The 25,265-nt window shown below is 39.0% G+C and overlaps 1 protein-coding gene across 8 annotated transcripts in view; it reads left to right on the top strand.

The window, feature by feature from the left end:
- GARRE1 (granule associated Rac and RHOG effector 1) overlaps positions 1–25,265 on the top strand; it is a 62,363-nt gene that overhangs the window by 24,798 nt on the left and 12,300 nt on the right. For 6 of the 8 annotated variants that reach the window (XM_087740870.1, XM_087740873.1, XM_087740872.1 and 3 more), the window contains 7 exons: positions 5,628–6,964; positions 15,374–15,580; positions 18,044–18,184; positions 18,472–18,567; positions 18,709–18,870; positions 19,834–19,992; positions 24,512–24,609. In XM_087740870.1, coding sequence (XP_087596996.1) covers positions 6,470–6,964; positions 15,374–15,580; positions 18,044–18,184; positions 18,472–18,567; positions 18,709–18,870; positions 19,834–19,992; positions 24,512–24,609 — 1,358 coding nt within the window. In that variant the 5' untranslated portion in view covers positions 5,628–6,469. Of the gene's footprint in view, positions 1–3,003; positions 3,025–5,627; positions 6,965–9,529; positions 9,702–15,373; positions 15,581–18,043; positions 18,185–18,471; positions 18,568–18,708; positions 18,871–19,833; positions 19,993–24,511; positions 24,610–25,265 lie in introns of those variants that run through there. The other 2 variants (XM_087740877.1, XM_087740878.1) reach the window with 2 other exon arrangements.

Here is a 25,265-nt window from a genome sequence, read left to right as displayed (position 1 = left end):
ACTCAATTCTATGCATTTTCTTTTTGTGGATGGATTGAATATATTATACAGTTGTCATTCTTATGGCAATTTTAATATTAATACATGTGGTGTATTAATTGAGAGTGTTGGAAGTATTGTAGTTGAAGTCAGAATTTCTCAGGTTATGAGATTTGTTACTGAAATTCTAATATTCTTTATATTGAATCTCTGGTATGTGAATTCCGATTTCTAGTATTTTTGAATGGATATGTTTTGTAAATGCTAAACGCTCTATAGCTGTGGATGTAATCTATCTTTAGTTTGGGATAGTGTAAAATGAATCAAGTCCCGTTTAAAAATCTGCAGAATACTATATTGATGTCTGTCTTAAAATTCCCCTCCAAAAGTAGTTGGAACTACTTGACTGTTTTTCTTAACCTGTTTATTTACGAGGATCCTGAAAAGTTTATTTGGAGGAAAGAGTTTCCACCATCTGTCTCGGTTCACTTGTATTCTTACCTACAACTAGTATCCTATCTAAAAGGAGAAGCACGAAATAACTCTTACACCGCACACAGCCTGTGGTTCCTCCCTCCAGATGAAGATTTGGTATGGTTTATTTGTGCCTTGAGCACACTGCTACAGCCTACTTTACAAGGTCCCTACCTGGGACTAACTTCATTTCCCCTGTTTAAGTACCGTGTCTGTGCTTTTGTGTAGACTGCTGGTTTGAAAGCTTTTTATAGTTGGGTCTCTCAGTGCTGCCTTCTCCAGAATCCCTTGCTATTGTCTCTTCCGTCCTTCGTATCATCTTCTCCTTGTCTTCGGTGTTGCGCTCAAGGTGAGCCAAGCAGCAGAGCCTGTCTTGTGATACACCGCACGCTTGGCTTTGGGTCTGAGCCGGACAGCGTTCCCAGCTGGGGGTCCCTGCTTTAGACCATTGCAGTTTCCTTGGCCAGGATGTTTGTAGTTGTGTTGCGAGGTGCCGATACACAAATTGATGTTGCTTGGGCCTTGGCTGGTAACTGTTTTAGTTCTGAGCTAGCTAGTGGCAGGGGCAGCGGAAGACTGGTCTTCAGGAAATAGCGTATGGGCTTCCCCTGCTGTTCTGCTCCCCCTTTGCTATTCAGATGTCAAAGACCATTTGGGATTTTTTTTTTTTAAGGTATCCACGTTTGGACTTTGTGTGGCCGGGCCAGCTGATGGATCTGTCGCACACATTAGTGACAGCAGAACTTGAAGGTGGAATGGCTCCTTTCATAGTGGAGTAACTTTTGTATGTGCACAAGATTTGTGTAACTAAATGTGAGAGGGAATTGGTGTGCTCTTGCCAGGAAGCCCTTGGCTCTAGCAGCTTGCTGACCTTCTGGCCTTGCAGTAGGCTTTGTTTGTTTAGGCTTTTCCCTAGTAAGCAATCTGGCTGTTCTGGGTTGTTTCTTTTGGAGTTACTTTTTTGGGGGACGTTAATTGAATTCAGTTGCTTTCATGTTTGATTGCTTTACATGAATGGTGCTTGCGATGTTAAGTTGGTACTGAGATTTGGAATCTGTATCTCAAAATTAAAACCAATGTACAATACCTGGAAGTGTTACTTCCAAAAAATTTAGCTCGGGTATTTTGGATCATCTTACTCATACGTTACATTGCACATTCACTGAAAGGACAACAGAATTCATAAAGAACACCTTGGCAAGCAGTTTTTAAAATTGAGATCAGAACCCTTTTTAAAGCATGAGAAACAATTTTTTTGATCAAAAAATTTTTGAACCAGTATGGCCTGCGAAGCATTCATGGAGATGGTAAATGAAGTTGGCCGAAAGGAAGTTGCCAGCGTGGGTAGTTGTAGCTGCACTACGCAGTGCTAGACTTGGACATTCTACTCACTACTTCCTCTGCTCCGTTTCCTCTGTGGAATCAGGGAAGACAGTTGCCTCCTCTTCCAGCAGGGTAATCCCAAATGAAACGGATGGGGAATTAGACCCCTTGTTGCTGGTCCAAAACAGAAACTGGGAGGTGCCAAATTCCATTTGTTTGAAAGTCTTCCCTGCTAATTTATGTCTCTTGCAATCAGTGAAGTTGGAGCTTGCAATCAGTGAAGCTGGAGAAAATACTTTTGATTTTTCTGGGAAGTATCTAAGCAAAAAATTTTGGATGTTACATTTAAAAAAAGAATAGTGAACTTGATTTGCATATACGCTCATTTTCATGCAATTTCTGTTTCCTCTATGCAAATGTGGCCATTTTTAGAGCAACTCATGCAGCTGTCTGCTTGATTCTCTGTGGAAGTTCATAGCGTTCAGACTAGTAGCAGTTCCCTAACTATAGCATTAACTCCTTAAAGCGAGAACATAAACAATGTGGTGAGCTTTTTCAGTAGCGTTTTACAGCTTTCAACAGGATAGTGTTCAGTGTGGAGCTTGTTTTTATGCTGTACATTAGTTCTATTTATAATGTTTAATAGTATATGAACAATACTGTTGTGATCTTGATTACATAAAGGAAGGAATAAAATTTCTTTTTGTGGCATGCTAACTTTTTTGATGCTTTCCACACTTGATTTCTGTGAATATTTCTGTTTTCTGCAAAATTAAGTACAAGCTTAAGACTTATATTTTGGACTGGTAACATGCTGGTCTTGTATCACTAGAATGAAACACTTTGATTCCCCCCCCCCAATATGGCAAGAGTTAGATTGGCATAAAGTTCATATAGTTACAGTGTGGAGCCCCCACTTCTAGTCCGTGCAGCAATAGCAGTGGGGGAACCGTAGCTCTTGGGGAAGGGAAGGAGAGCGTGGGAACGTTATCCGCCTTACTCTTTCAGGAAAAGGTGCAAAAAGAAGAATGTTTATTTTGTACGTAGCACGTTGGAGATCTCATTATAGAAAGTGTAAGACACGTAGCATTACCCGATGCCTAGTGTTGAGAAGTGTTGAGGACTGTAGCTTTCCTCTTTCTAAATCTCTCTTTAGATGCTGAAGACACAAGCTGTCCCCCTGAAGCGTTTGTGTTGATTTTATTACAAGGGAATATTGAAGTTGAAGAATTGAATGAGTACCTGCAGGTTTGACTATGAAATTGTCTAGAAGTAAAACACAATGATTTATCATGTTTGTTTATAGCTGTCCAAAATATGAAACCACCATTTTTTTTCTATTCATTACATTTATGTCCTTTTAGGATGTAGCAGTTTTTTGTATTGGCTAAATACCAGACTGTTTCAAATGATCAGTTCAGTGTCTTAGTTTGATCCTGAAAGGCTCAGTGTGTAATCAGAACCACCAAATTGTCGTGCAGCTCTAGTATGCTTTTCTAATTCAGTGCTGTATAGCTTGAAAACCCCTTCTTCTTAGCTTTTTCTACTTTTGGCACTAATTAACATTTAGATGTTTCGTGATCATTTCTTAAGTTCCTCTGCAATGTCAAATTCATGTCTACTTAGGGAAAATAATCACCAATTTACTTATACAATGAATATAAATTAACCAACTCTTTTGTTCCATCTACATTTATATGCAATCAAGAAAACCAATTTAATCATGCTTTCCACTGTAAGGCACCATAGCTTGTAAAGCAAGGAGAAAAATATTTTCAGCTATGCATATGATATCAAGACCTCTTAGAAAATTCCATTTTTAATGGGTTTATTGCATTTTGATGCATTCAGTGTGAACATTGAGAGTATAAAGTAGTTAGGAAAAAAAGTAATCAGCTTAGAGTACTTTAATAAGGGATGCTGAAATGCATATGGGAATTTCTGCTGTGTTCTGCTTATCATGTTTTAAAAAGTGGGAATACAAAAGAATATTTACTCTAGGTCTCAGAAGCAGAACCGTCTGCAGCAACGACTTCCTGAAAAACTTGTGTGTCTGGTGTTTTAGTGGGTGTGAGACTATCCAGCTTTAGATGTTTTGTCCTGCTATGTCTTGTCTACTTCTTTATCTGTGGGATTCTTGTATCGTACATGTGTGTCAAAACACATTGTGTGAATGGATTGATATCTTGTTTCTTCAGACAGCTGGAAATCAGAAGTTCTGACTGAAGATGAAATCTTTATTCCCCAGCCATTTTGACAATATTAATACAGGTTTCATATCTCAAATATAATAGCTAAAGGCACATTTTGTTGTGGAATTAAAGGGCTCCTTCCTCTTATATCTGGATTATTCTTTTAAGTGCTCAGGGTAGAAACCCTATTACGAATTACTGCTGGATATTAGCCTTTTACGTTGCAAGTGCTGCAGTAAGGAAAAGAATGTCCTTATTTGATCAAATCAAGATACGTGTATGTGTAGGAGAAGGAGAGAGTGGCCTAAAGTGTGACCAATAAACTGATTGGCTATATAAACTGATTGAACAAATTGTATTTCTCTACATTATATTTTCCTTCTGATAATGTCCTGACATCGTTAATTGGCGTCTTTCACGGTCTCAAGAAATTGAATGTTTCTTTCTCAAAGCTGGGAACGCTGTAGAAAGTTACCTGTTCAGGACAGACACTAGCATGGGGTTTCCCACCTTAAGCTAACTGGTAGGGTAAGACGTAATTAGGTCAATGCAGTTCTGACTCTGGCACAGAAGAAAGGAAGATGATTGAGGTGGGATTAATTAACGAGCTATAAATTCAGAGTGCATTACAAAAAAAAATCTTGTCACACACACATGTATAAATATATATATGTGTGTTTACATAAAATGTGTATATAAAGATATGTAAACGAGCTCTGAGGATAACTGTGACTATTGTATGGATACATGACTCCAACCTGTAAACATGATCGTGAGATGCCAAGCCCTGTCCAGTTAAGAGCTGTGTTTGGCTAAGGGTATAAAAGTCTTCATGCCCTTTTCCAGAAGCTCTAGTTTCTCCAGCCTGGCCTTGAGCGTCTGCTGCTGCAAACTGACCCTTTCTCACTGCTCAGGCTCTCTTCACCTTCCTACAGATGCCTTCAAGAAGGCGCGCTCTTGGCTCTCCAGCTGTACCAGGGTTTGCTAGTAGGAGCAGGGCATTACACTAGGAGCTGTATTTTCTCCCTACTTTCATGGCTGGTGAGAGTGTTATTTAGGCCGATCTGTTAGGCAATTCTGCCTCATATAATACCTCGTGTATGATAGATGCTGTCTGTCATCTGAAATGGGATGTGTATGTTGTATTTTTCAGGTAATCTCAGTTAGGATATAGACAGATTTGTCTGCCTTTGTGCTGAAAAAAAAAAAAACAAACCTAAGGACCTGTATCTGTTGATTTAGTAAATTATTGAAATGAATGGGAGTCTTGAATTTCTGCAATAAATTATGGTGTGTGAAAAAAAGATTTCATTGACTTAATTCTTAAATTATTTAAAAAGGATGAGATTAGAAAATGTGATTAACTTCTCCTGAGCTCTGCATTAATAACCTTATAACTGTATAAGGGTTGCACTGGGGATTAACTATAGTCTTAAGTTTGACTGTCTAGGATGGGAGAACTAATAAGAAAATATTCAGCAGTGTTGAGTTTAGTAACAGGGTGATACCAACTGCCTTTTAAACTGTCAGTGCAACTCTCCCTCCCTTTTGATCTTGCGTATTGCTGACAATGTATGCCTAGACGCTGCAGGAGTTAACATCTTAAACCTTCTCATTGTTCCATAACATTTTAAACTTTTTTTTTTTTTCCCTTCACAGGAAATGACCTAGAGGCCTTAAAAATACATTCGTGCATTTTTGTTCTGAGTCCACAATTGAGGGCAAATGCAGTCTGGAAGCGCCACTTCTTAATGTTACAACGGAAACAACTACCTCAAACAAGGAAAGGGGAAGAAGGCTTGCAATAAAAAACACTCTAATTTTTAATAGCTTATACTTGCAAAGTCTTCTGTAAACAGAGTCCAGATTTTTTTTTTCCCCCTCCAGTATTAAGAAGAGACACTACAAGTAAACTAATTTGGCAGACTGGATCTGTCAAGACATTTGAAGATATTTGATCTGCTGACATAAGGATTTGCTTTTGCAAGGAAGGAGCCTCTGCACTGCTTTTATAATCGCTGTTGATCGGTGGTTTGCTCCACTTTTCCTGATATTACTAATGGGAAAATCGTATTAAGGTATTGCTTCTAAAACTATTATTTGCATTGACAAAAATAACTTTTGTAGACTTAACAGCAAGTGACAATAATATGCTCACGAAGAAGTCATAGGCGATAACTTCTCTGCTCCAGCGTTGCTTTTCTGTGTGCAGAGTGGAATACCAAACAAGAGACAGAGCATTATTACGATACTTGGGCTTGCTTTTTGACTACAGTTTATAACTGCAGCAGGGCTGCACTGAACGGTGAAAATACGAAGTCAGCAAATCTGCTGCCTTTCTCACTGCTGATACAGATTATACAGACGCTTGCCTTTTTGAAATGCCTTTTGTGAAACCTATGTACACAGTCGTCCACTGTTACTGTACATAACTATATATTTGAGGAAGGAATTTGACAAGTGATTGTTAATTCAAGAAATCTTTGGACAAGCACTCACTTATGTATTGCTGTAGTGCACAAGAAAGCAAAATGGACTACAAGCGGCGCTTTTTGCTTGGCGGGTCCAAGCAAAAAGTGCAGCAACACCAGCAGTATCAAATGCCTGAGCTAGGCAGGACCCTGAGCGCACCGCTGGCATCTACCACCCCAGCATCCCCTTTGGTCTCCTCAGCTGCTGCGGGCAGCTGCAACCACCCTGTGTCCCACACTACTCCGATCGCAGACATCCAGCAGGGAATCTCCAAATATCTGGATGCACTCAACGTGTTTTGCCGTACGAGCACTTTCCTTACAGACCTTTTCAGCAGTGTATTTAGGAACTCGCACTATTCTAAGGCAGCTATGCAACTGAAAGACGTGCAGGAACATGTCATGGAAGCAGCGAGTCGACTCACAGCAGCAATAAAACCAGAAATCGCAAAAATGCTGATGGAACTGAGTGCAGGAGCTGCAAACTTTAAAGATCAAAAAGAGTTCAGCCTACAAGACATTGAGGTAAGTTACCTTGGGGGATGCTGTTTTGCATGTCAATGTGTATCATTCCTTCGTAATTGGACTTCTCTTCAAAATCACTTCCACACCAAAAGTTCTCTCTGCCTTGCTTTGTATTTGTGGGCAATGCTGGTAAAAAGAGAAACTCTTCATTTCCTATGTTTGATTCTTGAAGGTATTAAGTCATTTGCAGTGCCTGACTTCTAACTATGTTGAATTAGATATTTAGTAGGTATTTCTGTATAAGAACTTGTACTCTATTTAAAATTTCATGAAATAAGAAAGATGAGTTATAATTAAATTGTACCACCTATATAATTCTAAACGGTAATCTTCTGTATGATTTAAACTTATAACCAGCAATCCAACAACCTCTCTCATCTTTGGGGAAACCATGCTTAGTTTAAAAATAACAATGATGCAAAACAAAAAAAACCCAACACTCTGCCCCTCCAAACCAACTAAGTAAAAGTTTTAAACAATTTTCTGGTTTATGTTAGCTAATATTTCTAATGGTATTAAGCCATCATATTCTAAATTAACTTATACTTTTGTTAGTATTACCCATTCTGAGGGGAAACCTGGACACTTGGGAATGGCGTGTTGTCATCAGTGTTTGTGTAAAATTGCATATTAGTTGCCTAATGATTGAAATTTGTGTAACATAATGTTTTGTCACTCTTCAAAACGTTCTTGTCTTTTTGAGCTGTTGTGCTTACAAGGAAAATACCATGCTAGCATGAGAGACTTGTGCTGTAAAAATTTGTCATGACTTTGTTATAATTCCCATATGCTGGCAGCGAGTGCCCGACAGTCAGAATTCAGAGGCTTTGAAGTTGAGAGGGTCCCCAACTCTCATCGTGCCTGGCTGGGTATTTCTGGGTATTCCTCCTGTAGTAAATGTCTTAATCACGTAACAGGCATAGTGGTAGTCACATAGGAATCCCTGGTGTTTTAAGTAGTTCCTTGTGTTTTGACGTATTTCTTTACTTTACAGCAGTCTTTGCAAAGTTATTCCTGCAGAATTCCATCCTGAGTGGAACACTTGTTTTTGAGTTCTCTTATTTTTGATTTAGATTTCAGGTAACTTTAAGGATGAATGTTATACACACATGGTTATCAAGCATTATTTGCTTTCTATAACTGCACAACTTATGGATGAAGTGGTTAAGTAGAATGCTATTTGTAGTACGTAATTATAGTGAGAAATATGACTGACAGTTTTCAGTGTTGTATACTTAGTATAGAATGAAGTAAGATTGGCTATGTATGTGTTATAAATGTCTTCTGTAGACTGATATTTTTGAAAACGATCTAATATCACTATGTTTAGCTAAGGCTGTAGGAAAAAAAAATATTTTTTTTTTAAATTTAAAAACCAGTGTGAGTTTATTTAATTAAAGACCTCGGTAATACCTGTGCTGAAAGGCTTTGTTTAATTAAAAAAAGCGAAAACATACAAAGCACTGCCTGTCTTCTAGGGTTTTTGTGTGGACTCTGAAACTCTGTCTTGCAAAGTGTTGGCAACTGTCTGCTTTCATAACCTAGTCAAGCAATTCCAGGTGCTAATTCATACCCTGCCCCTCACACTGTGCTGGGAGAGTGCTTCTTCAGCAGCGAGGGGAGTTCACGAGCAAAAGTGAAGCACTGTTTGAATAAGTTGGATGCGTATCCTGCCAGCTTAAAGCAAAGGTAGAGAAACCTGCTTTGGTCCCTGCTTTGCCCGTATAGACCTAACCCTTGTTCCTGAGCTCCATGTGCACCTGCAGTGCTCTCTTCACCAGGCAGCTCTATGGTAGGAACAAAGGTAAAGAGAATGCAGGCAAAACAGCTGGATTGCTTGGTTTTCTTTTTAGGCATATTTTGTGGAAATTGCCCACTTGTCATCATACTTTTCTTATACTTTTTCTTAATTAAAACTGCATCTTGCACGTAGCTTTAAAAAAAAGTCAATATGCAAGATTTATGGGAACTTTTGTGTAATGAGACAAGTATTACATTCTGCTTTTGCTTAAGAACCAGCAAAATTTAAGGATTTGACACTGACTCACATGGTGGTTTTATAAGTCAGCCAGGGAGCATGGCTTAGATGACTCAAGTATATGGGCAAGCTAGTTGGATGATTGTGCCTGGGCAGCAGTTATCAGTTGCTCACTGTTGAAATGGACCTTGGCAGAGGTCGGTATAGAGAATGTATTTTAGCTTGTAGATGCGTTGAAAGTACATGATACAAGTATGCTGGAAGACTTGCTGAATTAACAATGATCTTGAATTGAACAAATGAGTTTTCCAGTTGGGATGGAATTCAGAGGGGAAAACTGAATGTTTTGGTATTCAAATAGGAATTTTCAGCCTCTCAAGTGGAACGCAGTAGGCAGCGGTTCTGAAGAACAGTTCTAGTATGTGGAGTAGGAGTCAGTGTTGTGCAGTTGCAAATAATAAATCAATGTTGTTGCTATTGTGCAAAGAGGCAGTTGTCATGTATTTAACACGACTATAACCTGCAAGAACCATGAAATAAATATTCAACTCTCTTCACTTTGGTTATTATGGCCTTAAACACAACAGTGCACCCACGCACCGTTGCTGTTGCACTTAGAGAAATAGTGAGCAACTGGAGAGACCCCAGAGGAGAGTAGCAAGAGTAATCAGACATCCAGGAAATAGGACTTCAGAGGACACATTGAAAGGACAGACTCTACAGAAGAGAAGACTAAGAAGGAAAATCAGAATTGTTCAGGTATGTAAGAAGCTGCCAGAAGACGTGGCAGCGTTCTGTTCTTCATGTCCGTGTAAGGTGGAGCAAGAAGTAATGAACTTAAATTTCAGAAGGAAAGATTCATATTAGATGCTGTGTAAATACTTTGTAATGTTAGTGAAGCACTGATGTGGATTGCTACAAAGGGTAGGGAGCCTCCATCATGAAGAACTTACGGAACAGGTTAAACCTGCATCTAGCAACACTGACCCAGGTGGAATTGCTCCTTGCTTGGGACAGTGGGATGACCTTTTGAGAGCCTCTCCTGCTCTGCTTTTCTGTGATTTGAAGACTGAGCTATTTACGCTGACCGTTTAATTAAAAGGTGCGGTTTGTTTTTCTTCCCTCTGACCTATAGAAAAGTTAACATTTCATAAAACTACCAGCAGAATTAAAAAACTCACAGTGCAAGCAGAAAAATACAAAGGGCTTGCCTGACTTCATCAGAGTTGACTGACCAGGGGAAACGAGGGGAAAAGAGTGCGAGAGGCAGTGTAATTTTTTCCTTGGAAAATACAAGAGGGGAAATACAGTAATAGCTGAAGTTGCTTGTGCAGCTTCCCTAGTAGATGACTGAAAGAACTTATAACTCTGTCTGAGAAAGGATTGAGAGATGATCGAATGTCTGAGTGGCAGCTCAGCAATATTCTGTGAAGAGGTACTCCAGAGCCTCTTATTTGAGTTGTAATTCATGGTGGGGTGGGAGGACCGAACCCCAAATTCATGAGAAGGACATGAGAATGAGGCTTTTTCTATGCATGAGCCCAGCTAAGGAAAACGTACTTTTCCGAAGCCTTCCTCAACAAAGGCTGTATGTTGTGAGGAAAAATGAGAAATATAAGCAGAGCAGGTTTGGCTTTAGAAATTTAGGAGAGAGCTACAGCTTTTCTGAGGTGCTGCACGTTTTTATCTAGTGTGGTGGGCTCTAGCCCCCAGGAAGGCAATATCAAGAAAATGTCAAGTTCTGATAAACATACACTGACTTGGATTTGGACTAGAAAAGGTTGTGCAACCTGGACTGTAGCAGCAGTGGGTGAGGTTTTTTATTTATTGTTCGTTAGCAGAACAGAGCTTGCTAGTTCAGAGCTGTCTGCCAAGATGTGTAAGAAGGTGACTTCTCTTGATCAAAGTGTTGGTGACAGATGGAGTTTCCCAAGGTTTCTTAATTTCAGAAATGCAAATGCTGATTTTCATTTTCTGCCTTTCCTTTTCCCCTTTCAAAAAACTTTGAATTCTCAGGTGTTTTGTGCCTGTATGGGTGAGGAACAGCTTGAAAATCAGAGGGAACGAGAGTGTGTTTTATGTTAAGTTTTCCAGATCTGTTGTTAAAGTTTTGTAAGCTGGAAGAATGCAGTAAAACTGTACTTCTGTTAATAAAAGCGTTAAAGGAAATCCTGGCAGGGGGGTGGGAAATTAAGACTGGAAGAAAGTGTGTGTATTTCCTCATCTTTTGTGAAGCTTTGCAGCAGCCTCAGCACTGCAACATGCAAAGAACCAATCTTGTTTGAGTTACATGGAGCTTGTGTAATGTCTTAAGTGGTAGTAACGACAGAGATGTACCTGTTTCCTTCCTAAACAAAAGGGAAGCATGAATGGGCACAGGATATTTACTTGGATGTTCTGTGTTGTATTAAATGGAGATAGCTTTTGGCTTTTATGTGTATAAAATAACTGAAGATTTTTGAACAAGGAAGTTTGCGGGACAAAAATGTTTGAGTAAATATAAAATGTAGGCTTTCCTTAGCAAACATTGCAAAGCCCAATTTAAATTTTTTAAAAAATTATTATCTTTCCTGTGATTTGCAGGGATTGGCTTCAGACTTTTCTGAGTTGAGGAACTGTTAGCAGTAAAAAGCTGCTTCAAATCAGTAGAAAATGCTGTGGCTTGCTGGAATGACATTGTACTCGTCTTGGTCTGTAATCTCATGGTCTGCTCTCAGATCTGCTAGCATTGTCTCTAGAAATATTTTGTATTACATTTTAATTGCTGCTTTTTATTTTTAAAATACTTAACACTTAAATGCTTTTTTGCGGAGTTATAGTTAGCATTTTAGTAGCTGTCGATATTGGATTATCACTGCTGGGCTTTTAGGTTGACTGTTAGCAGAAATGAGTCTGTTGGGTTGCCTGTGTCTCCCAATACTGTAGATGTAAAGGTGCAACATCTGCTGGAATCTAGTTAGTCATGTAGGTAACTCTTTTTCAGTAAGCAGGATCGTGTCTTGCCTTGGAGGTGTTTTGGTCATGAGATCACTCTTCCGAACTGCAGGGCATTGCTCCATAGTAAAAATGAATAGTATTTTGCCCGCTTTCAGTAATATGTGGGAAAGGGGGTTAGCTCATAACCTGGTACACCAGTTTGAGTCATACCTCATTGTTAACTTCATTATATTGCTATTTTAATCTGGTCTCTTCAGTGGGTAGACAGGTTGTGCACAGGGCTTATCGTTACCAAAGCCATTAAGAACTCTGTTAAGGGAAATGAGGGTAGTAGGAAACCACTGAATAAGCGTGTTGCGGTGTTTTGGTTTTTTGAGGGTTTTGTTTGTTTAGGGAAATGGCCAAAAAAAAAAAAAAAGGAGAAGAAAAAGAAATTCTACTAAATAAAATGGTACTTGGAACTGCAGGTCAGTGTTTGTGTCAAGTTTGGAAGACTGACGCTGGTTATTTGCTGACTTTGTTAGTGGTAGGGTTCTGTTTTAAAGAACCTTGTGTAAGATTTGCTTGCCAGGGAATTTGCATGGCATCACTGTTTAGCAATGAAATCTGCCAATTTTCTGTGTGTGCTTTGTCCAGCAAAATATTACGAAGTTGATTGTGTGCCCCCATTAGGAGGATAATATGGGACAGAGTAACCTAATGCTGCATCTCCACCTGGTGCGCCTGTTGGTGTGTAACCAGTTTGATTTAACTCATCACCTGTTTCAGAGACAGGGAAATCTGAAGCGAGACCTCCCCAAAAAGTCCCATTGCTTCCAGCTGCCTAAGCAGGAAGACAGATTCCTTTAGGTAAGGTTATTCAGCTCCTGGGATAGATAGCTGTCCTACCTGGTAACGGGTTAGGAAAGTCAAGGCGCTAGAGCTGTTACTACTTGGGACAAAAAGTTTGCAAGCTGAAGACCTCATTGTATATGCAATATACGTGATTCTAAGAAATGGTTTAAGAAAACACCACCACTACTGAGAAAAACTTACTAGCTGACACCTGTGATGATTCCAGTTCATCTTTGATTACTATGTAGTCTCTAGGTTTTCGTTTGTTCTTATTATGGTCTAAAGCAGGAGAGTCTAAAACTTCTGCCTGGGAAAGTATGGAAAAATAAGCTTGAAAAAGAAATGGTGGTGTCTCTAACTGTGAAAAAAATGCATCCATATGCTAATGTTGTACTGCAGGTTTTGCAACAGAGATTTCGTATATTGCTTTACACGCTTCGGTAACTGCTGGCCAACCCTGGCTGTATTTGTTAAACTGGTGACAGTCGTACTTCTTTCCCCCAGTTAAGACAGATTCAGCTCTTTGGGAGAAAATCCTCAAGAAGTGAACTTTAAAGCAAAGTGAGTTTGGCATCTGCAGTGAGTGTTTAACAGTGCAAAAATCCTCTACCACTTGGATTTTATTTAAGCAGTTAAAACCATCCTTACCCATTTCTGAGGAAGACTGAAATAGATTATTTTTCAAACAAAGTAGAAGTTCAGTAAAACAGATGTTACTACTTATCTTTACTGTTTAACATTGTAAATTATACTAGGAATGTTGTGTGCTGCCACTTAAAAACGAAATCATTTGTTTATTTTGAGCATTATTCCCAGGCAGGGGAAACTTCAACCTCTGTACCTTAAATATTCTTTGAAACTTAATCGGCTTGAAATTCCTAACAAGTCCTAGTTTCTTCTTCCCCCGAGAACTGCATTCTTCGTACACAGAACTATTCAGACCGCCAGTTGTCTTTTCCTGCAGTTTTCTTATAAATCTTTCTAATCTTGTAGCCAGGAAAGTTGGCGTTTCATTCATTTTATCATTTGCTGACTGCCTTTTTAATAAGGCAAACTCTACTTTCAGAGGTCAGTCAAAGTACCAAAAATGTTTAATTTTATGCCTTGTACAAAGAAGGGAAGTGATTGAACCAGAATGGAATGTCAAAAGGAGTCCGGATGCAATGGAAAAAAGCATTGCCACCACTGGTTCTTCTGAAGTAGATAGTTAATGCATATAACTGTTCGTGTGACTACAGAGTCTTGCCAGTAAGATCATTGTGTCTGAATATTTTTATTCCAGAAGAATGTAGCTGAAAATAAGCCAGATGATTTATTTGCTCCAAGGCACGATGGCTTTGTACATTATCTGTGTATTTTACAAATTATTCCTAAAATGGAATTCAAGTTGAGTCTTTTTTAATAAATCAAAGTCAAATATACATTTTAAACCACTTCATGTGACAAACTCCGTAAAAGAAACAAAACACTTTGAATAGCTTTTAAATACTTTCTACAGTAATTTGGAAAATACTTGCTTCTCTGCTGCGTTCTAGTTATGCTTTGTTGTAAGCTTTCGTCTGCTTAGGAGATCGTGGCCCTGAAGGTAGATGGAGCACTCCTGTTCATGCTGCTTTGCTCTCCAGGTTGTCCTTCTGGATGGTTGCGCTCCTGTCTGTTCTTCGCATGTGGTGGCTGCACCTAAATGCTCAGTTTGTGTGACCCGTTTTGTTTTGCTTGTAGTTACTGGGGCGTATGTCTCTCTTCGCTCGTAATTCTCATGAGCGTTGGTATGAGAGATAGATGGGGGATGGAAAGGTGCAGGGGCCAGAGGTCCAGGATGCGGAGCCCAGCTCCGGCTGGCAGCAGTGGGCACCCCTTTCCCGGCACGGTGCTGGTGCTGCCCTCAGCCCAGAGAGTACAGGGAGGGACTGGCAGCCCTCTGCTTCCCTGCCTTTCCTCGGGCTTTCCGAGCGAGTATTACATGACCCATTTCGGTGAAATATTCTGAAGAGAAGATTTGTGCCAGCGTTAGCGGTTCCTGTCAGACAATGCAAGTGACAGGACTGCAACTTTGTGCATGCATTCTGCAGTCACTGTTCGATTCTAAAAATGGCACTGTGTTGCCACCGTACTATGTGGCAAAATGTTTTTCATGCTTATTCCTGGTTATTGCTCTGCTTGGAAGATAAACTGCTAGATTAAACTTTTCTGATTTTTATGATGTTTAAAAATGATTCAGATTTTTTTTGGTTTGTTTTTTTAGCATAAATTCAGCTATGTCTGTGTGCAAGTGGGTTCTGCTGTTGACTTTGTCCTTGTGATAATATGCTACTCCCATTTTTGTATTGTTTCATGGACTCTATTGCTAAATAACTTAACAAGCTTTTCATTCTTCAAATAATCCTAACTTGAGCGTGGAAGTAAAAATGATGTGGGATCAGTCTGATCTCTCCTTAATTCATAGAAACCAATGCTCACTCACTGTTTACCTTAAGTAAATTGTTAAATATCATGTGTTACTTATGATCTGAAGCGTTGTTTTAATTTAAAAAAAAACAAAAAAACAAAAATCTGAGTTTAACATAGTTCCCTACCCCAAACACTGAACCAAAAGGAAGAAGGGAAACTTCCACGAAATCTTCTACTTGCTTGAAACTGGTTTGTTTCTTCTCCCGCAGGTACTTGGGCGATGTTTCTTGACGGTGATGCAGGTCCACTTCCAGTTCCTGTCACAAGCTTTGCAGAAGGTGCAGCCAGTGGCACACTCTTGCTTTGCTGAAGCTGTAGCTCAGGAGCGAAAGAACGTTAGTGGGGCTGGAGCCTCAAATTTAAGCCCCACAAATGAGCTAGAAGATGCAATAAGATCATGGAGAGGAGCAGCAGAGGTATGGAGGTCGTCTCGCTGTAGTGACATTATATTTAGTGAAACGGCAGTTATATTTAGTGAAACCTAAATTCAGGCTGGGTGCCCTAATAAAGGAAGAAAATCTCTGATTTTAAAGACATGCTACATTTGAAGGGGGAAACATGGTGCATTAGTTCCAGATGCTAAAACGTGTTTTACCTATATGGTGATTGTACTGTCTTTGCCCTGTGTAAAGTTTTCTTTGTGATATGATTGTACATAAGGAGTGCGCAAACAGTGGGAACAGCTTTTTGTTATTAGTACTGAATTAACAAGGTTCAAATGTGGTTTGGCAAACAGAGGGAATTTAAAAAAAATCCATACAAGTCTTTGCAAAAACAGAGCAAAATCTTGATGAAAAATAATTTAGATAACGTCTCTTAAATTTTGAGCATGGATTCTATTTTGTACTTAAAAATCTTTATGGTAACTTTTAATGCTTTTGTCTTCAGGCTCTTTAGCTTGATGTTGCTTGATCCATCAATTGTTGGAATGTTAATATTACTTAAATGTACCACTCTGTGGACTTGTATTTTCACAAACACTTGCTAGCTGTGGAATCCTTACTTTTCCTGCCAAAAAAAGTACTTTACGAAGAAAATGAGTTTTACGAGCTTTTCTACTTTCCCTTGCACTATTGAAGTCTGCAGACTGATAGATCAAAATGGATTCAGACACCGAGTGCGTGGTTTCCTTAAATTCAAGTAACTTGGAGCATGTGCTTTTGAAGTCTAATTTGGCAGCCCACGCAGGCTTGTTAATCATCGTGAGTGGAAATCTTGTCAAGGTTTCCATTTATCAGGTAACATCTGCAAGGTATATGAAAGCAAACAAGCTTCCTTTAGAACTATGAATGCAGAGGCATTATTTGTAATTTTTCCTGCAGCATAAATTTATTTCACTGGATAAAATAAGGATTTGGGAGTGCTTTAGGTGTGTTACAGATAATCGTAATAGATCTAATCCTGGAATAGCTTTACTCCTTTTGCATAAAAATAGTTAATTTTATGTTTAATATACTTAGTTCCTTAAAACTGTGTTTCAGTTTCTAGAAATACCCTGCAATTGCTATCAAGTTTGTTTAAAATGTGATTAAAATTAAACTTGGGTTTGCAGAATCTGGGACCTTAACTTTCTTTTTTACCTCCCTAACAGCCCACTTCAGCTATTTCTGTTAATAAAACCTGTATTTCAAAATAGAGTTTAGTACAAGCATTGCACTAATCAAATCCTTTATTAAACATACGTGGGGAGGAGAAGAGAAAAAGACAGATTCTCCCTAGTTCCAGAATAACAATAGATGAAACTCCTCAATTTTTATGATTGACTAAAATAACTAATCTGAAGTATTTGTGTGGGGTTTTAGGATAGCATAAGAAAAATCTGTGCTCTGTAAATAAAGAAAATATCTACATCTCTCTCTCTTATAAATGTAGATAGACCAATATACAAGTCATTTGGATAGAAGGGAGATTTGAAATACTGAAATCTTTCCAAATTTTTACTTTGTGGAGTGGAAGGGAATCCGTTATTTCCATATAAAATCAGCCTCCTTGGCCAGAGAATACACTGCTGTTTCAGAATAAAGTTTAAGATGATACTTTGTCAGTAGCTCAAAACTATTGTACCTTTTTAAAGGTTTTCACTTGGAAAATGCTGTACTTTTGTACGTGTCGATGAGGAGAGCAATGTGTCTGTCCATTGGCTGTAGTACCAAAAATCCCTAATTTGGACATGCTGCTTTAGAGCAAGACTCCTTCCTAGACTGAAAAATAAGCTGTATCGAGGCCTTAAATGCAGTTGAGAGTAGGTTTCTATTTGTTTTACCCTGCTCAGTAGTGTAATATTTTACAGTTAAAACTGGATATTTGGCTTTTCATGTTTCTTACTTTTCAAAATCATATTGCATAAAGCTATTTTCTTGCTGTGCAAAGTTGATCTTAGTCTTGTGTGGCTCTTCTCAAATTGCACCACAGTAATCGCCCTTAGTTTTATAAAATACGTCATCTTAGGTACGCAGGAGTGTTTGTTGTACACATGATTAAATGTATCTTCTGTTTCTGTGACAAGTAATACCCTTTATGTTGAAGTTGTAAGTCGCTCCTCTGGTAACACAGTCAGCATGTGGCCTGTGTAACAGGATCCTTAGTCCTGAGAGGGAGCTGAAATAGTAACAGCAAACAATGTTGAATTAAGTTGCTAGCCAACACCTATACGCCATACAAATTAGTGAGATTTGTCCTTTCAAAGTAGAAGTAGAGGTTTAATAAGTTATAATAAATAATCTCCTCCAGATCCTTTCCACCAGGTGCTGCTTCTCATCTCCTTTATAATGTTTTAAACTCTGTGGTTTTTTTTTTTTACTCTTTTTTTTAAATTTAATTAAGCTTGACCTGGTTTAATGTTGAACCTCTTTACCCTGGATTTTTATTTTACATTACAGGCCACATCTCGACTGCGAGAAAGAGGCTGTGATGGATGTTTGGCAGGAATTGAAGTTCAGCAACTTTTCTGCTCACAGAGTGTGGCAATCCCTGAACATCAGCTCAAAGAGCTAAACATGAAAATTGACAGTGCTTTGCAGGTGAGTTTTTAAAGTCTGCTGCTTTCATGTGCATGGAGTACAGTCAGTGGGCCAAGGAATGAAATAGGGAAGGAGTATATTACTGCAGAAATACATACCACAGACAGCCATGAGGTATTTGAGAATTACAATATTGGAATCTTTTATATGATAAACGTGTGTATGGTGTAGAACTGAGTAGGGTAAATCCATGTAACAAGTCTTATATATGTTTCCAGACACAACGACTGCATGCTTGCTTACTTGCTGATATGCCTGTGCTATCTCAACTTTTTGTTTAATGTCAGGCTTACAAAGTGGCTTTGGAGAGTTTAGGCCATTGTGAATATGCAATGAAGGCTGGCTTCCACTTGAACCCAAAAGCGATTGAAGCAAGTCTTCAGGTAGGATCTGCTAAACCTGCTCTCTTTCATCCCTCCTCACCTTGAAAATAACTATTTAAAAACAAACAAAAAAATTGGACTCATACTAGGGTTTTCTCATATCTTCTTTTCTTCTAATTGATCTGTTGTTTTATATTTCAGGGCTGTTGCAGTGAAGCTGAAGCCCAGCAAACAGGAAGGAGACAGACTCCACCTCAGCCAATTCAGTGTGAACTGCCCACCATACCTGTTCAGATAGGATCCCATTTTCTGAAAGGAATATCCTTTAATGAGTCTGCAGCAGAAAACCTGAAGCTGAAAACGGTAATAACCCTGAATCTAACCACAGGAGTGAAGGGGGGGGGGGGGGGGGAGAAAGAGGGGAAAAAAAGAGTAGAACTCCTTAAAATTCAGAGAACAACTGCAGTAGAAGTTCAGTGCCAAACTTGTATTTAAAAGTGTGTATTTTTAGCCTGACTTCCTGTGGAAACAAGATGTTGATAACACTGTAGGTCCACGCCTGTTTCTGATAACATTTTAACCACCTGGGCAGATTCAGTCTGATCTGAGAGCAGCATAGAAGGCTAGGAGGTAAGGCAGCTTCTGTGAACTTTTTGAAAATAGGTAGGTTAGGTCTCAAAAAGTGCAGAGGAAAGCGAGCCCTTACAGATGCCCCAACCAGGTGATGCACTTCAGAGCTTTTATCTTCTTAGGTGCCAAAATAAGTCTGGCCCAGCCTAGTGCTAAGGGAGGTACTTGAAAAAATATTTCGTAACACAGCTCCTTTTAATGTCTTCTTACAAACTTTAATCAATTGTTTAAAAATAATTTAAAATTGGGGGGAAAGTAATTGTATTTTCAGTGTAAAGGAATGGAAAAGATGTCCATTCAGAAGTAATTTGCGCAATTTTAATCAGCATTTTCACTTTTTTTTTTTAGATAAGCCCAGTTCCTTGCTCCTGAAAGAGTCGAAACAATCCACAGCTCAAAATGCTGCTGTTCTGTTGTCTTTGCAGTGCTTTTTGTAGTTTTGATTAAACCCTTTTGCAAGAATATAAGCAAAAATACTGTTTGTGATTTTGGAGGAGTATTGTGTTCCAAATAGCAGAGACGGTCTGTTCTGCAGTTGAGCTTTTCTAGTTATACAAGGCTGTTCAGAAGTAACAGACATGATAGTTGTTCGAAAAACGTGTAGAGCAATGATAAATACGTATGGAAGCATTGATGTTAACATTTCTGAATCACGTGTTTCGTATGACAAAGTGGTTTTTTATGTTTTTTTTTCAGCACACAATGCTGCAGTTGATTAAGGAAGCTGGATGCCATAATGGACTTACACCTCGGGATGACTCTCCTGTTACTGAAGTACTAAATCAGGTTTGCCCTTCCACTTGGCGAGGAGCCTGCAAAACTGCTGTACAATTGTTATTTGGCCAAGCTGGACTGGTAAGTGACTATGAATAGGCTTAGCACAAAAAGGGCTACTGAACATCCTGAAGAGAAACTAGATATTTTAAAGAGTTTGGAAATGAATTTCCAGTGTCTCGCGTTGTGTTTTTCCATTTTTGACACTGCAGCTAACTTGATTTATGAGCAAAACGTATCCTTGTAGAATGCAAGTTCGTAGATGGTATCTGTAGTTGGTAGGAACAGGAGAATGTACTGTGTACTTCGTAGTCTCCTTTTATTAGAAGGAACACAAGAAATGAAACTTCTAATTCATGGTGAAATAGGGAGATTTTCAAATCTATAGATGACCATGTTAAAAAGAAACACCCCTTCCCCCCCTTCTCTCAGGTTAGCTTTAAAAACTGCCATGTTTTCATTTCCCCTCTGCTCTGAATGGAAGCTGGGTTTCCTGCCCAGCATAAACCAGGAGGTCCTCTGCACCAGGTGATGCTACCTGCCATCTCCAACAGAGGACAGAGCAATTAAATACCTTGCTGTAGACATATGTGTTCTTTAGAAACAAACCCCATGGATTTTACAGTATCTAAACAGTTGCTAAAAATAGATGCTTGGAACATACTCTGGTAAGGAAATGCATTTGTGCTCCCATAACTAATTACTGCAATCTCTTCATTTAATAAAGTGTTCATTCATGGCACATAGGTTTTTTGGACTACTGTGAGTTTTCATTTGACTGGGCAAATAAAATGGGGGCAAGAATGCAGTAGGATAGGAAAGAAGTGCAAGGACAAAGGTACACCGTAGCCTGTGATAGTTTCTGTCAAGCAGTCTTTGAACCGTCTTTAACCTACAATGAGCTAAATGCTACTTGTTGATTCATATATTGAGTCTTTGTTCAAGGTGATGGCAGGCCATCAGGACTTCGTAACTAACCGATGAAAGAATCCATATTGCTGCATACTTTGTAAATCTCACGTTTTCTCAAACAAATCACACAGCCGATTAAGTGACTTTGACCTTCCGTCCTAGTTCATTAAGCCGTATGTTTTTTGGTACCATTAATAGGTTCTCCAATAATGGTGAATGATAAATTGTGAATAATAAATTTGTGAGATATTTCTACTTTAGCATTCCAGCATTCCTTTTATACTAGATATTCCCTTAATATTAAATATCTGTTAGAGAAGTAGGTTCAAATCATACTGGAATTGAACTGACTTTTCTTGTAAAAAGGCCTAAAATCAAAGGGACAGACCATCAATATCGTAACAGCAGCACACCTGCTATCAATCCTTACTTCACTGTGATACAGGGATTTAAGGACAGGAGATGGTAGTGCATTAACCATTGTGTATAAGGAAATTTTACAGGGAGGCATAAGAAGGTGGTATCTTTGCACGGAGAGAAAGCAACTGTGGAATAGTAGGATCGATCAAATTTCTACTTAGGTGTTTTCAAGGAAAATATGTATTAAATGTTAATAAATACAAGAAGAACTAGAAAAAAGGATATGGTTTAGTGGGTTTGTGTCTTCACCTGCCGTGGTTCGTGGTAGAATGGCGGGAGTCAGCAGCAAGGTATGGGAAATGAGGCCAAGGAAGAAACTGTGTCTCAGCAGCCCTGCGGGAGCGTGCCGTAACTCAGGAGGAGTCCTTGGCTCCTGAGCGTCTAGATGAGGAATGCCTTGGAGGATGCTGCACCGTTTCCTTTCCGGGGGCTTTCAGGGTTGTGCACACCCAAGTCCTGCCCTGATGAGATTTGGGGAGTGGCCCGAGGCACATTTGGACTGAGTCTGGAAATCTCCTGGTGTCCCCCAGTCTAGACATAACTCGTTAGACCTGCTGGTAATTAAAGTGCTGATATTCTTCAGGTTTATCATAACATTTGGAGAGTTGTCAGCATAGAACTTACTTACACATTCTCCCAAATGGCAGTGCTGATACAAGGGATGTTACTTGTGTTGAATCATGAACCTCAGGTTCTGAAAGTAGCAGGTTTCTATCTTCAAAGACACGGTAATGAGCTATATACATGACAATACTTGCGAGCCTTCTCTCCTGCCTTCCTTCTCACTTTGATTTGTTACAGTTTGGAAGGATGTGAGAGTTGAGGCTTTTCTTTATAAACTATGTGCCATAATGTTTTTTACAAGAGTCGGTTATGCTTGTGTGTAGCCTCATGCAACGATGAGAAACTGTAATTTGCTCCTTTAAAGCATTCTTTGGGTGGGGATGAGAGAGGAAACACCTGTAAAGCAAGAACAATAGATGTCTGATGCACAGGAAGCTATCCTCTAAGCACCCACCAGGCCGGGAGGGAGAATGTGTTTATTTTAAGTTGATTTTGTGTAGAACTCAGATAAATGAATCATGGGACAATATTACGTGGTCTTTGGTTTACTGCTTTTAGAAACTAAGCTGTCTGCATTAGTTCAGAACTGTGTGTAAATTTGTCATTTAAATGCCAAATTTAAAAAAGAACACTACTCGACAGTCTCACTTTCTTTAGCCTGTCTTGCCATGTGCCTTTTAAGAAGAATCTCATTAAAAGCACAATGAGATGTGACTTAGTTTGCTTCGTCATTTTAGGCTTCAGTTTTTTAACATAAGAAATAATTTTTAAAAGTGCAGTTTTCCAGTTTTTACCTTAGCATGTATATATTACGAATTGTATTTTCAGATTTGGGTCAGCTGAGGAAATCTCCATGTTTGAATAAAAGTAACGTGTATTAAAATAGTTGAATTCGGAGGATGAGTGGAAATAAAACTTTGAATTGGCCTCATGCAAAGTCATGAAGAGAAGGTTTAACTGAGTCTCTAGCCGTCCTTTTTTGTGCTAGTAGATCTTTCTGTAGCAGAAAACAGCACGCATTGCAGAAGCACCAAATCTAGTAATGTTTCAATCCCAGATGTCGTAACTCTAACCAAATGTTGAGAAATGTAAAACTACTTTTTAAAAGGAAAGAAAGGAAGGCGGGGAGGGGGGAGCGACGGCACACAGGACACCCCCAACGAAGGCCAGACCATAAGCACTACTGTGCACCACTGCTGGAAGCTGATGCAAGTCTGCACAAATCAGAATTTTAGTTCAGACTGACAGGTCTGAGATGCAGACAGTGTTTTTCTCGGGACTTGAGAAAAATCCCTCCTAAATTCATCTCTCCTTATCCCAATTATAATTGCAATACAGCTGAATTGCAGATTACAAAATTACATAAAATTAATATGGTACAAATACAAGTTAAAAAGTAACGGAGTTGTCCTGTTACTAAATGAGAGGTATTTTCATGAGTGGATAAGAGCATGGCATTTTTTCACTGTGCTTAGACGTGTTCTACAAGTTTGAATAAACTCAGGCAAACGCTGAGAGCCAACTGGAGGAAAACTAAGGCCTTATGCTAAAATATCTGAGAGGTGGGAACTAACTGTGTTGCGGTGTCATTGGGTGGTTTTGTTAAAGCAAGAGAGAGAAGAGGCTGTCAGCATTATTCATATTTCACACTTCTTCATAACCAGTAGTAGACAACCAGTTAGAAGTAGAACCAGTGTAGGACGATTGCAGAAAAGCCAGTAATATCCCTTGAGGCTTATTTATACTGGAGGACTTTTGGCATTTCAAGGATAAATGGTACAGCTAATCTGCTAGTCACTGAAGCAAGAACTGCTGACTGCTGCCAAAAAGCTGCTGGTTCAGCGTGACCAAAATAGGAAATTATGGAAATGATCAAAAAGGCCAACCCATGCAGACTGGACAACACCAGAAAGCACAAACCAAATATGGAACTTACAATCATTGGTATTAAAGTTTAAATGAAGCTGAAGTGAATCCATTCCTTCTCCATTCCATAAAAAGAAAGGTTCATGACAGAAGGTTGATTTTCAAGGCTTTCTTGTTCCATCTGTCTTCATGATGTCTTACAGAAGGCTCAGAATTCAACAAATTGAACAGTCACTTTTCTTCCCTTTATATAATAGGGAATTAATAATAGTACAGTTCCATTAGGTAGAATAGAGAAATGTTGGTGTGGGAATTTATAACCTTAAAAAGGGGTGGGGTGTTAAGAATTGTGAGCTATGTAAAGAGTTTCAGACTAAATACTACTTGTCTATATCATACCATGCACTGCTGTTAAATTATTATTTAAAATATTTTGATAAATAGGTATTTGGGAGCTATTAAAGTAGTAATAGCACCAAAGCTCTCAAATGTAAGGGCCGTTATATAAAGCCATTGATAACTACCAGCTGTTAGGTAAAGCAGTTGGTAACTACATAGTGATGCCTAACTGCAGCGTGTAATCGAGAAGAAGTAAGTCCTTGAAATATAGGTTACTGTATCAAGCTAATCATTTTATATTCTTTCTTTTTTTTTTTAGATATTAAAACAGAAATCAACTTACAATGATTTTATGAGTTGATTTGTTTTTATCTGGTTAATTTTTGCACCTGTAGTGTGGCAGGGAGGTGAGACTATTTCATCTTAACTACAGGGGTTATAAAATAACTGGAACTAATTCTTAAAATAATTTCTCTTTTATTTTCATTTTATTTGCTAGGTCGTTGTGGACACAGCACAGATTGAAAATAAAGAAGCCTATGCTCCTCAGATAAGTTTAGAAGGATCGAGAATTGTGGTGCAAGTTCCATCAACTTGGTAAATAAACATACTATATTGCAGATTATACTAATAGCTCTGACTGAAATATATAGGAAAAAATACTGCAGTACAAACGGAAGAGAGAATACTACGCAATTACGGCGTATCTTCCTTAAGTTCCTCTATCTGAAACTGTTTGAATACCACCATTCCTGACAGACTGACAGCTGTACTTAGCTGCCTCTGTTAGAGGCAATGGAAGAGAGGCAGCGCTGGGGCACTACAACATACTCTTAAAGAAAAAGTAAAAGCTTGATGATGAAAGAGAAGGTTTAAAAAAAAAACTCCGATAGTATCCCTGTTATGCTCTTCCCTGGCAGGTCCTCACAGCTGCTGCATCGGGAAGGCCAGGAATTAGATGAGATTAATACGAGAGCTTCAGCTCTTTCTTCACTGAGCTGAGCGTTCTTTAAGCGCTGTCATAAACCACAGAACTCTGCGGGCTGAGAGAGGCTATTCCTGCCCGTTCAGTTGACTGCCTAGGAAAGAATGGTAGGATTAATCTGCAGTTTAGGTGAGGATTTCTTCCCTTTTGAAGCAATGATGTGGAATTAGAACACCTCCTTTGTGTCTGTCTTCGGAGGAGTCAGTGTTACGAATTCCCGTACAACACCGTTCATTTGAGTCCTTAGTGAGGTAGCCTGTTACTAATG

This window comes from Nipponia nippon, unplaced genomic scaffold (genome assembly GCF_047370975.1).
Source record: "Nipponia nippon isolate SJK-2023a ecotype South Korea unplaced genomic scaffold, ASM4737097v1 scaffold_7, whole genome shotgun sequence".
Lineage (NCBI taxonomy): Eukaryota > Metazoa > Chordata > Aves > Pelecaniformes > Threskiornithidae > Nipponia > Nipponia nippon.
The sequence above is the reverse complement of the archived record's forward strand: the minus strand, read 5'-3'. Positions and strand labels throughout refer to the sequence as shown.